Genomic DNA, 13,663 nt, shown 5'->3' with positions numbered 1-13,663 from the left:
GAACCGAAGGCATAGAAGGTAAAGTAGGCTCAACAACCGCTCCTGTAGATACCTCTGGTAAATATATATCTTTACTTATAACTTCATCCTCATAAACCACATCATCTTTACCACTCTCTAGACCCCCAAAGATACCTTTCCGGGTAGTAAATTTATGTATGGTCTCTCTTTTTTTTGTCTGTTTCTTGTTGGTAGCCTCTAATTGGGCACAGCGATTCTGGAGAAAAATATGGTGGTGGACCACTTTGATAGTCATATCATAGGTCTTCTGAAGCTCTCTTTTTAATGGTGAAGAGAGGATTGAAGAAGAAGATTCTAGACCTTTTTTGATCCGAGATTGCGATTTTGTGAATTTTGAGAGAGTCCAGAGAGTATTTGGATCACTATCACTGCCAGAAGAAGGTGGTCGCTGAGAGAGGATCTCTATCGGAGGAAGGGAATCCAGGTGCACATTTAGCTTTTCCAAGACCTTATTAGCATCAAATAGTGCTAATCCAGTAGCTGAAAAGCTATTCTGTATAGTAGAAGTCTTAAAAGCACCTATTCTCGCATCTGCGATAAGTTCAAGGAAATCTTCCTTATCAATAGAGTTTACTCCATTCCGCATCAAAGTTGAAACAGCTCCTCCATAAAGCTTCTTCAAAACTGAAAAACAACCCACATCCAAAGGTTGTAAAAGATGAGAAGCATGCGGAGGCATACAGATTGCAATAATCTGGTTTTCTTCACAAACTTGGTCAAATTCGGGGGTCAAATGACTCCCATGACCATCGAGGACTAATAGGCAATATTTTCCTACCCTTGTCCCAATATTTGGGATAAAATGATGTTTTAACCACCATAAACCAATTGTATTAGTAGTCCAGCCATTTTCACTCATAGTCAGATGAGTTCCTTTTTGGTTTAAAAGGAGATAGGGACGTAGATGCTCTGGAAACTTTTTTCCCTTGAAAATGAAGAGCGGAGGTATAACACTTCCAAAAGCTCGAATACACTCAATTGTGGTTACCCACTCTCGATTTCCAGCTTGTAAAAGAACTCTTTTTCCATGATATTCCGCGGAAGTGATAATTTTTTGCGTTGCGCCAATACCCATAGCAAAACCACTCTCATCAAAGTTGAAGATATCATCTGAAACAATACCCCACTTTTCAATAGTCTTTTGAACCAAATCAAACCATGGTTTAATGATTCTCGGATCTTCTGAAAGAGCTCTCTGATAATCATATTTGCGTGAAAGTCGAGTAGAGAGATTTGGGCGTCGTTTGATAAATTGAGTAGGCCAATTGATGCCAATAGTCGAGGGGGTATTTTTCTGGGCACTTCGTAGGAGATTGGCCATATCACGTAACATAGGTATCGTGAGAGCAGCGCCTCTAGCATCCATATCAAGTAGCCAGTCTTCCATTGATTGCTCTTCAATTTCAGTAAAAATATGGCCAGTTGGTCTCTTCTCAGCCAAAGATTCACGCCCATTAAGCCGATACTTCAAAGTTGAGACAGGTAAATCAAATGATCGTGCAGCAGCTGCAGCAGAGGGATATTTACCATCTTTTATAGCTTTTATAGCTAATAAAAGACGGCCCTCCTGCTCTATCAACTTTTTTTTTCGATCGGAGCGTTGGGGAGGCATTTTTGTTGTAGTTAATAAACATGTTTTATTATGAAGAGGGATTTTGATGGGGCCGCCCGACCGGCAGTGTCGCCCGGGAGACCGTGAATCACGTTAATCTAGCTTACATCATCTATATTACTGACAGACCTGCAACTTTGATGACAAGTAACTTTATTACATGGATCGGGGTAGAACTTCATGGGAGTTTTTATAATCCGCTTTTTAAGAAAAATATCATTTAGATTCTAGGCTGATGGGATTCATAAACATGCGCTAGAGTTCTGGGTTCTAGCAAAAACGCTCCTACGCACTGATCCAGACGTGCTTAAAGTTGAGGATGTCGATCTGCCCTCCAAGGGCCATGTGTATGCTATAATTAAGCGGATTGGTAATGTCTCGCTAGCATAGGATGAGTATGTATAAATCAAGGCGAAAAAGTCAAAGTCACGCAGTGAAGTTGAAATGTCCATGGAATGATGATAAAGGACAAAAACATCATGAAACAACCTGAAAGGTTGTAGGGTCTGTAAAACTAGAAAGAATACGCAATGCTATGCAAATTTTCCTCTGCTGAGAATAAAGTCACCACAGCTTGTGAGCGGAGAACGCCATGCTAGGAAGTCGAACGAAAAGAAAAAGAAAATTTGTTCGACGCGAGAATCATCTAGTCATCATGTTCATAACTTCCCACAATGCCTTTTTGCTCGGGGTTTGCATCACTGTTCACTAATTGTACAGGTGGCTAAGAAATTGTTTAAAATAAAGAAGATTTAGGTATAAGTACGCCGAATGCGGGCTAATTTCTACCTTTAATGTTTTAAATATCATGTATAAAAAGGGGATTGTTATCTGATATACAAGCGCTAAAATAACCTAGGGCACATCATCTGACCCTAACAAATTTCCACGGCATTACTGAACATGCTCACGACAAATAGGACAAGTAGAGTTGTCGTTTAACCACTGAGAAATGCAGCTCGGATGAAACCAGTGACCACAAGACAGTAGCTTGACAAAAGCCCGCAAGGCCACATCCTCCCGGCAGATAGTACAAGTCGGATCTTGGTTGTCCCTTTCAGTTTCAAAAACTTGCCAGAGCATCGTCAAGGCCAGTGGGTGTGTGGCCATCTGGGGCGAACGAGCAGTTTCTGGTTGACTGTATTCTGAATAGTGCCCAGAGCTGCGATCTGAGTGTCTGTGATGACGTTCAGAGGTAAGAGCTGGACTTGGGATGTCGGCCACTTCGATTTCGGCCCAAAGCTGTTCAGCCAAGGCGATAGAAGTAGCATGCGAATCCATATTGCGTGAGCGGCTCAATCTAGGGTGGACAGGTGGAGCGGATTGAGAAGGATATGAGGAGACCCATTGTTCATGGGTAAGAGTAGTGTCCCTGTAAGACGAAAAAGCCGCCGATGTAGTGTAAACCCACAGAAAAACGTTCACCAGATCAATCCAGGCCGCAGCACGCATCCGGTGGATCTTTGAAGAATCCCCTAAGCCAGATCCCGGGTCCGATACTTTTGCCGAGAGGTACATTGTGGCGAATATACCGAATAGAGCCAACCACAAAGCAGATAAGCCAAAATCCCATATGATCGAGGGCACTCTCCAATTTGGATAAGGGGATGACCCCGTCCGACGAGCGCAACAACTGAAGATTATATGTATCATAGCAGTGCTCGCTGCCAGGGTGCCGAGAACTAAGGCGAAGCCCCATTTAGGTTCCCACATATGCTTATCTTGAAGATCGCTGTGGACGTCTTTGCCGTATAGGCCTATTACTGTAACGCCGAAGCCAAGTTGCAGTAATCGCACAATTGACACAAGTATCGAGACGACCTTGGACTGTTTCCTGGGCGTATCATATTCTTCTTCACTGTTGGGCATCTTGGTAGCCCTGCGGCTTTCTCAGTCTTTGATCAAGAACAGTCAGTCCGCTATTGGTATTTATAGATGATCCAGAAGGAAAATGTCTGCCCTGTAACTTACGAGAGTCAATCGAGTCGGAGAATGAATTTCAGATCTCAAAGAGAATATTGTGCAGCGTTAGAGGATGCCTGAGTATAAGATGATTTACACGAGCCAAGTCGACATGGAGACGAAAAGTCCAAAAAAAAACGAAGAAGAAAGGAAAAGAAAAGAAAACCACCACACGAGAAACCTATGGTTGATGTATAATATTTGGGAATTATAAGAGGCTCAAACCCCGCTTTCCACGACGTCTGCCTCACTTGTCCAAGTGAGGCGGCTAGGGTTTTATTACTACTTCCCTTGTGGTTTTTCGAGTTGGGTTTCTATAAATGTTTTGGATTTTCCGACGTGACTCAGGTCAAATGATGCTTATGCGTGGAGAGTTCTGGTAGGCTGAATGTGTTATGCCTAGGCGTTAGTGTTTACCTTTCTTTTTTGATTCGCTATGGAAACTCCCCTGGGCGCCATAGCCTTCAGTATTATTACGGACCCACTTAGGGCGCACCTCCCAGGAGCACTGAAGACCAACCGATCTTCGCCCAACCGGGGGGTAAGGCAGCTTACCGCCCGGAGGCCAGAATTGGCCTATGACTACCGTAGGCTCCGGCAAATGGGCCCCCATTTTAAAATTCCAGGGCCGTCACTTATCTATATTTTCTAGCACTAGCAGTTATAAAGGAGATAGTAGGACTAGTAGATAAAGTATTTCTAGGAGTATATAGTATATAAGGTATTACTAATTAGGTAATTAAATAGCAGACTCTATTGTGGCGTAATTAAGTATAGCTAGATCACCAGGATTAGGCTGCGGCAAATCCGCTCCGTTGGATGTCAAAGTCACATCCGCATCCGCAATCTGCGGATGTTGGATACCGCTTCGACATCCGCATCCAACGGATGTCCGCAAAATCCACCAATCATCCGCACTAGCATAAAATTCGCTAATTTAACTTGTTTTGGCACTTCATGTGATCCTATACAGCTGATCAAGCACTCTTTTTTCCATCACATTACAGATGTATCAGTATGTCATAGTCGTTTGTGGTAGAATTACCATCTTATATGTGATCTACTAGTTGAAATAATATGAAATATGAATGCATTCAAGAAGAGATTCTATTCTCTTAGCCATGTGCGATAATTCAATTCCTAAGGGATATAGTGGGTAGTGGTAATTTTGATTTATTGAAGTGACGGTTCTCGTTATTTTGGTTGCTGTTGAAAATATATATTTTGGTATATGAAAGTTAGTGTGGATTCTATAGAAGAGGACTATTAAAAGATGAATCTGCTTAATTTGCTATAATCTAATTATATCTTCCTGAATATAAAATCTTTAAAGCCTAAAGAATTAGGAAATGCAATTTAATCAGTAGATTATAATATAAAGATATCGTGAAAACATAGCATGTTTATTGGAGTTGTTGGACTTGGGTGATTTTAAATTCGCTCTCATGCGGATATTAATTGGATATTTCTTGGATATCCGGCGGATATCAACAAACATCCAACAAATATCTAATTCAATATCAACCTGAATCTTCTAATCCAATCAGGGACCTAGATAGAATATCCTACTAGACTACCTCATTGGTTATTCTCTATACTAAGGTGGGGGATGTGATATATCGATGTTTCATATTCTAGTCGCGTCCAAGTCACGGTCGCGCAAGCTACACCTGATAGTTGAGCATCCCCTGATCTTTCTAGCCTGGTCACTTTAGTAAGTATTCGAATTCTTTTTTTCTTATTCCGTACTTATACTCTATACCTTACTTCCTCCCTTACCTTACCACCATGCCTTAATCCTAGCACTTAGATAGTCAATACGCAGCATCTCAATATGCTAAGTCTTTTATGAATCTAGATATCCTGCAATCGGACGACTTCCTTGACTTCCTAAGCCAAGCAGGTCGTACTACAACCTCATTTTCTGATTACTCTCTTCCGCCTATACGACACTATTATACAATTCGTGCACCGGAATCACTTCGTCGTGTTAGTAAGCACCTCCAAAAGCATTGGATCCTCTTTAACGACAACCTAACCGACCCTGATATGGAGAGTTCCCGGAAGAGTTTTGTTGAGTGGTGGCTAAAGACAGAATCCGGTGAGAAGGAGGACTTACAGACGTCAATCCAATGGTAGAGCAAGCAAAAGACATCTGATGTTTGGGACTGCTTTGATCAAGTTGCACAAGAGAAGACTGGTGAGCCTAAGGTAATGTGTAGGCGCTGCCAGGCTGTTCTTATTCATCCAAGTCATCGTCGGGCAGGGACGTCTCCGATGAAGATATATATGAAAAGCATTACATGTGCGAAGCCTTCGGGCTCAAAGAAGCAGGGCATTAATGAACTTCTACAGAATATGGTCTATCTTTCCCTTAGAGCCAGACCCTTTATGTTAGGAAGCCTTACTTACACTTCATATGGCTTTAGCCGTATACGTAGATGTCTTATTCGATTAGTCTACCTTTCAACAAAAGATTCTTGAATTTATAACTATAGCCCGGCTTCCATTCCGGATCATCGAGCATGCTAGTTTCAGAAGTCTTCTTGATTATGCTCGGATTGCAGACTTAAAGCTTAATATTCCCTTTGCCCGAACGGTACGACGACTTCTTGATACATCGGTGGAAATCTAGCAGCGAGAGATACTTAATAAACTCCTAGATGGATGCTGAATCTTAATTGCGCTTGATTGTTGGACATCTCCGTTTAAATAAGCATTTATGGCAACCACTGGTTATTTCATTGATTAAGATTGGAACTATCACGAAGTTCTATTTGGGTTTGAGCATCTCTATGGATCACACACTAGTAGTAATCTGAGTAATACTGTTATTCAGATTCTATAACACTATAAGATTGCAGACCGAGTATTATTAATCACGACTGATAATGCTATAAACAATAATACCATGATGATTGGCATCCAGGAGATAGTCTAGTCCCTCCTTCAATCTGGTAGCTCAATCTTTCGAGTACCCTGTATTGCTCATGTGATTCAGCTCTGCCTACAAGAGCTCCTTGGAAAGCTAAAGGCCGTACCCGAGAATGATGAAGCCGAATCGGAGTGGTCAATTAAGCAAATTTAGATCTCCAGACGAAGTGTTCTACTCGTTCAATCGTAAACACACTTAAAAAGGTTTCTTCAATTCCATTCCCTTTCAATGAATTTAACTCATCACTACTATAGGTCCGCGGGTTTGCAGTATTTATTAATGCAAGCCCACAGCGCCGTGAGGCATTCCTAGGGCTACAAAAAAAGGAGCCAAAAATTGTTCCAATTCAAGATGTGCGCACACGCTGGAACTCAACTTTCTTGATGCTTACCCGTGCGAGAAAGCTTCAATCTTGCTTTGATGAGTATTGCACTACAAATCAATATACTCAGTTTAAGCTTAACGATGAGGAGTGGCGCCAGGTTGAGTATCTTCTGTTGATTACCAAGCCTTTCTTTGACTTTACCAATGTCTTGTCAAAGACTAGGGACTGCACAGTACACCATATCTTCAGCATCTACAACAGACTCTTTTCCCACCTTGAAGAGGCTGAGAAGAAGTTAAGATGTAAGCGTGTACACTGGAAGAAAAGCATGCTTCAGGAACTTCAGCTGGCACAGAAAAAGCTCTCTAAATATTACAGTGGAACCGATGATAGTGTATATGGTACAACCTGTGCACTAGCAACAATTCTATATCCACCAAAGAAGCTACGATACTTTGATAATAAGGATTGGAGAGGTGGTGATATTGATTTTATGAGGCAGTATCAAGACGCATTTCGAAATGAATTTGTAACTTATCAGAAACAAGCTCAGAGGGAAGCTCACCAACCAGATACCTCGGAGAAGATTGATGATATAGAGGATGAAGAGCTTGCAATGCTTTGTGACTCACAACAAACCACGCTCCCCACTGATGAATTTGATGGCCGGCAAGATGAGGTTACGCGATATCTATCCAAAGGTGAGCCTCTTATTTATTCAATCTGTCTACTGTATCTAATAAAAACATTAGGGCTTAGTAAGGGAAACCCACGTGTTTACTGGAAAGAACATGAGCAGGAATTCCCAGTGCTTGCCAGAATAGCACGAGATATTCTCTCGATTCCTGCTAGTGGAGCAGGGGTAGAGCGGTTGTTCAAATATGCTCGTGATATCTGCCATTATCGCCGTGGGCAGCTAAGGCCAGACACAATCAAGGGTTTGATGCTTCATCACTTTTCCTCTAAATTTGAGCTGAAACAGACAGAGATCGAGATGATCAAGGAGTATCTCTTATCTGGCGAAGCTGCTATGCTTGATCAGAGCCGTCTATCTCCACCATCACTTGAGTTTATGGAACCGATTAGTGACAATGAAGAGGAAGGATACCAAGAAGAGCTACAAGAGGAGGATTCCGATAATGATGTAGATGAACTGGCGATCTCTTACTCCTTGAAGCGGCCTGTGGATACTTTAGATCTAGACGATAGTGCCCTGCTGGACGGAACAACATTCGATGGTACACAGACCCGGACAGGAAGGATTCGGAAGAAGCCATGGTTACCAGACGGATTCGAGATGGGGCAGCCATAGTATAACTATATAATGAGCTAAATGAAGCAGTTGAGCAGTGGACTGATTCGATATACTATTAGAGATGATTACTGGATCGCAAACGTTTAATTAATATAACACTGGTAGTACAGAATATTACCTTGAAATCTGCATAAGATATGCATGCCAAATCAGATCACGAGACTTGGCATGTTTGTACTGTTTTCGAATCCGCTGGATATCCGCGGATATCCAACTTTTTGAAGCCTAAATCCGCATCCAATCCGCGCGGATAGTTGGATGTCAGAATCGTATCCATATCCGCAATCTGCGGAGCGGATGCGGAGCGGATTTGGATTTTCGCGGATGCTGCCGCAGCCTATTCTAGATTTTCTCATCGACTTCCAAGGTTTCTATCTTCTACTCAGTAACGTCTTGTTTTTAAACTCAAACAATTCAAATTCGCATTGATCTATAAACGCATGAAAACAGTACAATCTAGCGCCTAGAAATCACCTGTCCCGTCTTCGAGCCTATCACAATTCTCTGGGCCGTCAAAACATAAGGGAAACCATTCTTCTTCGCCTCTCCCATCCACAAAAGCATATCCATTGTCGGCAGGGACGCCCAAGCAGGGTCAGCGCTGAGAGGGGCAATGGAGAGCTGAATATCAAATCTTTGTTCTGGGTTGTACAGCACGGTCCTGAGTTCCAGGGTTGAGTTGGTGTCTTGCCTGCTCAGAATAGCCTCTGACGCCTTCGTAATGAAGTCGGTTGTCGGACTGAGATCCATATGTCCGGATGAAGCCTGGACATCGGGCCGAGCACCAACGCGTTGTGCACATTCGATAAAATCTTGCTGGACGATGCGGCTGGCTGTGTACTGTGTGCCTTCGGATGCTGCACTTGGCTTGTGGATATACACTGGCAGACCACATTGTTGGGATACATTGTGCAGGAACTTTTCGGCGACCCATTTGCTGCTCAGGTAGCCGTCTTGGGGATTGGCGGGGGCTAGCTGGTCGGCTTCGTCGGCGACAGCGCCCGAGGAAAAGAAATGCAGCGGCACGCGGCGTCCAAGGCATAGATTGGCGATGTCACGAACAGACTGGAAGTTAACAGCTCTCAGTGCCTGGTAGTCATCCCAGAAAGAGCGATTAGCAGCACAGTGGACCATGATATCCGCATTCTCGGACAAGTAGCTGAGCTCATCGGAAGTCAGACCAAGGTTCTGTTTGTTGAAGTCACAGGAGATGACCGCGACCCTTTCGGACTTAGTGGTCAGCTTTGTCTTGTCACGGACAAGGCAGATGATGCGGGACACAAGGGGACTCTCAAGAAGAGATGGGAGGAGATGGCGGCCGATATATCCAGTTGCACCAGTCAAAACCACTGTCATGTTGTCATTTCGAGCAGTCGTTGTCGAATTTCGGGTGCGTTCAATCCATGATCCAGGTACAACCGTTTCAGATTCCCAGTCAACTGCATCGGAGCCGTTGCCCTCCAAAAAGCGAGCCATATCACCCAAATTACTAGAGTTCATGAGCTCAGTGAGTCGAGGTGACAAACCGAAGGTCTCCTTGAGGCGACGCTGGAGCTTGACAAGTAGGAGAGAGTTTCCTCCAGCATGAAAGAAGTCTGAGCCTGTGCTGAGCGTAGTGCTAGATGCTGGTAACATCTCTTTCCATAGCTCAGCAACCTGCTTTTCTTTTTCATTCAGAAACTCGGGCTCAGAGGCACCCGAAGCCGCGATATCCGGGAGAGGGATATTGTGAAGAGCCTTGCGATCCATCTTTCCATGCATATTCATCGGGATGCTGTCAATGGCGATGAACAGCGAGGGGCGCATGTAGTTCGGAAGGGGTAGTGCTGCCTTGATGTCTGCGAGAAGTTCGTCACCGGATGTCGCGCCTTGCGACGAAAGAACAACATAAGCGACTAGGAATTTGTCGGCGTCTTGACCATGGACGGCAACCACTGCCTGTGACAGCTTGCCACCTGCGGCTTTCAGAATCTCATTCTCAATCTCGCCAAGCTCGATACGAATTCCACGGAGTTTGATCTGATCGTCACCGTTGATCCGGCCCTCGTAGGTAAGAGTGCCGTCGTGGTTGAGACGACCACGGTCGCCAGTTCGATAAAGCTTGTTCCATCCACGTGCCTTGGAGCGCTCGTCCTGCAGGTTGCTAGGGACAGGGATGAACTTTTCATTGGTAAGTTTTTCTTGTCCGAGGTAGCCTGCTGCGATTCCAGGTCCGCCAACGACAATCTCTCCGGGGACACCGATTGGCAGAGGTTGCAGCGCTTCGTCAAAAATGAAGACAGAGTAGTTGGGGAGGATTTGTCCAACTGGGATGGGAAGTTCGGTATCGGCGAGTGTGACATCGACCTCGCCATGAGTGAGTGCAATGGTGGCTTCCACAGGTCCATAGAAATCGAACAGCGTGGGTCCACAGTTCAAATCACGGAATCGTCGAACAATTGACTTGGGCAAGGCTTCACCACCGACAAGAGCTCGCTTCCAGAATGAGCACTTGGAGATGATATCAGATCCAGCATCAAACCACATACCATATTCGGTTGGGGTTGCGAGGGTATCGGTGACTCCTTCTTGCTTGAGGATCTTGGTGATTTCAGACGGATCGCCACGCTGCTCGGAAGAAAGTACACAAAGTGTTCCACCATTGGTAAGTGCCATGAAGATCTGATGAAGGGAAAAGTCAAAGCTGAGGGCAATTTGCTGGAGCACAACAATCGGGCCATCGGTCGCGGATTTTTCGAGGCCCTCGGCATGCAGCGCGAAACAAGAATGGGGCAGAACAACTCCCTTTGGAACACCAGTTGATCCACTGGTAAACAGAATTGCTGCGGTAGACTCTGCCCGGGCCTTGTTGGGGACTCGAGCGCCGGAAACTGAGGGAATGTGCGAAACATTGATGAGATCCGCTGCTGTCGGGCGGAGATCGGGCAGGAGAGCCTCTGTTGACTTGTCGTGGAGGATGACTCGCGGACGACCAACATCAACAGCCTTAGCAAGTCGTTGCAGGCCATTCTTCAGATCGAGCGGAACATATGCTGCTCCAACACGGAAGATGGCAATGAGAGAGCAGATCCAGTCAGCGCTTGGCTCTTGGAACACAGCAACACTGTCACCATCGGATACATGATTAAGGAGAGTGGCAGCAATTGTGTTGACACGATCGGCCATAGCGCTATAAGTGAGCACATTTCCCTGTCCGTCCTTCAGTGCTATGACATCAGGGTGCAAGTTCACCATCTCATCGACGCGGTGTGCGATTGTCGCTGGCCATTTTGGCTCCAGTTCAGGGCCTATAGAGGGTGAGTAAATGTATAAGGGTGACCAAAATTTTTGAAGGTAAAACTTACCCTTTCCGAGAGCTACTGCATTCTCGATTTTCTTCTTCGACCACAGCCCAGGTAGCGACAGGTCTGTCTGATCTGCGGGCTGCTGAGTGGCTTGTTCTAAGAGATTGACAAAAGCGCCAAGAAGTAAGTCGGCCGCTTCCTTGGAGTAAAGAGCTTCTTGGACTTTCAAAACAACAAGAGACTCTCCAGCAGCAGTATCGAGAACCTCAAGATGCAGATCATATCCTGTGGCGGCATTGTTCCAGGAAATCTCTGCCTCACAACCAGCAAGGCGGGACTTCTCGTGGTCGCCCAGTCTGTAGTCCATGAAAATCTGAAAGATCGGGGTATGTGTTGCAGAACGGTCGATCCCCAACTCATTCACAAGAACATCAAATGGTACTCGAGAGTGCTGGAGAGCAGAATAAACCTTTGTGCGAGTGAGCTTGACGGCTGTGTCAAGTTTGAAGGATTCGGCTCGGCTAAACTTGAGCGGCAGCAGGTTCACGAGACATCCTACTGTGTTGATAGAGTCTCTATCAAGTCGGTTTGAATCCGCAATCCCGACACAAAAGTCGTTGGTTTCGGGAAGCATGCGGAAGACGAGCGCCTGGAGAATGGTAAGGTAGAAGTGGAAGTTTGTGCTGTGCAGCTTCCGGGCAATCTGCTTAACCTTGCTAGCTAGTCCAGCTGCGAGTCGGGTCGAGGCGCGATGGTGTCTGTCTGAATGTTAGCAAACTTCAAACCTTTTTGAGATATCTAACGAACCGGTAGGTATCGAGAATCTTCCGTTTTGGGAGGTGGGTGAGCGAGAAAGGCTCAATTGGACCCTGGTCCTTCTGAATAATGCCACGGAAGAAATCGATGTCAGCTTTCATCTTCCCAGATTCGTAGTCCTCTCTTTGTCTGGCAGCAAAGCTTCGATATTGCGATGCATCTCCGACGGGCGGAAGAGACTTTCCATTGTACGCGCTCTCGAGCTCCGAGAAAACAATGTGCATGCTCTGCCCATCCATAGCAATGTGGTGGCAACCAATGAGGAAGTAATGCACGTTTTCTGACAGGGTGAGAAGGATTACTCGGATAGAACCCCAGTCCTCCAGATCGTACTCGTGATTCTGCAGCTTTTCCAGCTCATAGGCCGCCTCAGCATCGGAGTTAATGCGCTTGGTCTCCATCTTGAGCAGAGGACGAGAAATTATCTCTTGAACAGGGGTGCCGCTTTCGCCGTCTGACCAGATGAATCTAGTACGCAGACCTTCATGTCGCTGAATAACAGTTTCCAGAGCGCGCTCGATGGCTGCAGCTCTGAGCGGTCCTACCATGCGCGCAGAAGTCGAGAAATTGAACGGAGTCTTGTCTTGGAAGAAATGATTGAGGAACCAAAATCTGGCCTGTCCAAAAGACATGGGCTCTCTCGCAAGGCGAGAGGACTGAATTGCCAACTTTCGTTGCGATAGGGCGAATTCATCAGCAGCTTCCAGCTCTGTTGAGTCAAGAAGGTTCTCTGAACCAAGTAGCTCGAAGGATGATGTCTCACTTTCGCTAGGTGTCTGCAATGGTGAGGAGGTGGATTCGGAGTCACTGGCGACCTCAACAATGGCGCCGGCGGCGGGGAGTGGGATCTCAGGAATTGCTGCGGGTAGCGGTGCACTAGGAACTTCGGCGACAGTATTTTCCTCCTCTTGGTCATTGACAGCTGTAGGCATTTTGGAAATGGCCAGGCTGAGGAGATCAGAAATGGAGCTGCCATCGAGAATCTTCAAAACCGGAATATCAACGTCAATCTCTTTCAAGAACCACGAACGGACCATAACAGCTACAAGAGAGTCCAATCCTTGTTCCACGAGAGGGGTTGCAAGATTGATATCATCGTCGGCTGATATCTGGAGAATCTTTTTGAGATTCACAAGGAAGGAGTCTGTTTTAAGTTAGCTAAACCTCTTGTAACCCTGTAGAGGGCTTTGGGAAGGAGTTGGACTACTTGCCTTTGACAATTTCGAAAATTGCGTCTTCGCTTGTCACTCCCTGCAGCTGCACCCTCACCTGGGCGGCGGCCTTTGTACCATCACTCGATGCTTGCTCCGTGTTCAAGATGTAATGAGCAAACTTCATGTCTCTAGCATGGATCTGGGCAACCTCCAAGTCGGGCGGCACGTAATTGACACCT

The 13,663-nt window shown here is 45.5% G+C and overlaps 3 protein-coding genes and 1 pseudogene across 4 annotated transcripts; 2 read left to right on the top strand and 2 right to left on the bottom strand.

The window, feature by feature from the left end:
* Nucleotides 1-2,527: 2,527 nt before the first annotated feature.
* On the bottom strand, nucleotides 2,528-3,502 carry N7520_004277 (uncharacterized protein; the record flags this gene model as incomplete). The annotated part of the gene is made up of 1 exon (XM_057138211.1): nucleotides 2,528-3,502. The coding sequence occupies one exon, from the start codon at nucleotides 3,500-3,502 to the stop codon at nucleotides 2,528-2,530; it is 975 nt and encodes a 324-aa protein (XP_056996418.1).
* Nucleotides 3,503-5,405: 1,903 nt separating this feature from the next.
* Nucleotides 5,406-6,168, top strand: N7520_004276 (uncharacterized protein; the record flags this gene model as incomplete). The annotated part of the gene is given in 3 exon segments (XM_057138210.1): nucleotides 5,406-5,718; nucleotides 5,737-5,956; nucleotides 6,094-6,168. The coding sequence occupies 3 exon segments, from the start codon at nucleotides 5,444-5,446 to the stop codon at nucleotides 6,166-6,168; spliced, it is 570 nt and encodes a 189-aa protein (XP_056996417.1). The 5' UTR covers nucleotides 5,406-5,443.
* Nucleotides 6,169-6,913: 745 nt separating this feature from the next.
* Nucleotides 6,914-8,167, top strand: N7520_004275 (uncharacterized protein; the record flags this gene model as incomplete). Its single annotated transcript, XM_057138209.1, has 2 exons — nucleotides 6,914-7,556; nucleotides 7,608-8,167. The coding sequence occupies 2 exons, from the start codon at nucleotides 6,914-6,916 to the stop codon at nucleotides 8,165-8,167; spliced, it is 1,203 nt and encodes a 400-aa protein (XP_056996416.1).
* Nucleotides 8,168-8,626: 459 nt separating this feature from the next.
* On the bottom strand, nucleotides 8,627-13,662 carry N7520_004274 (annotated as a pseudogene). The gene is made up of 4 exons: nucleotides 13,560-13,662; nucleotides 12,262-13,414; nucleotides 11,515-12,212; nucleotides 8,627-11,457 (listed from the first exon to the last, which is right to left on the bottom strand). Coding segments are annotated over exons 1-4 (4,785 nt in total).
* Nucleotide 13,663: the final 1 nt, after the last annotated feature.

Source organism: Penicillium odoratum, assembly GCF_028828045.1.
Source record: "Penicillium odoratum strain IBT 22623 chromosome Unknown utg000004l_segment0_segment0, whole genome shotgun sequence".
In the NCBI taxonomy this organism is placed as follows: Eukaryota; Fungi; Ascomycota; class Eurotiomycetes; order Eurotiales; family Aspergillaceae; genus Penicillium; species Penicillium odoratum.
The sequence above is the reverse complement of the archived record's forward strand: the minus strand, read 5'-3'. Positions and strand labels throughout refer to the sequence as shown.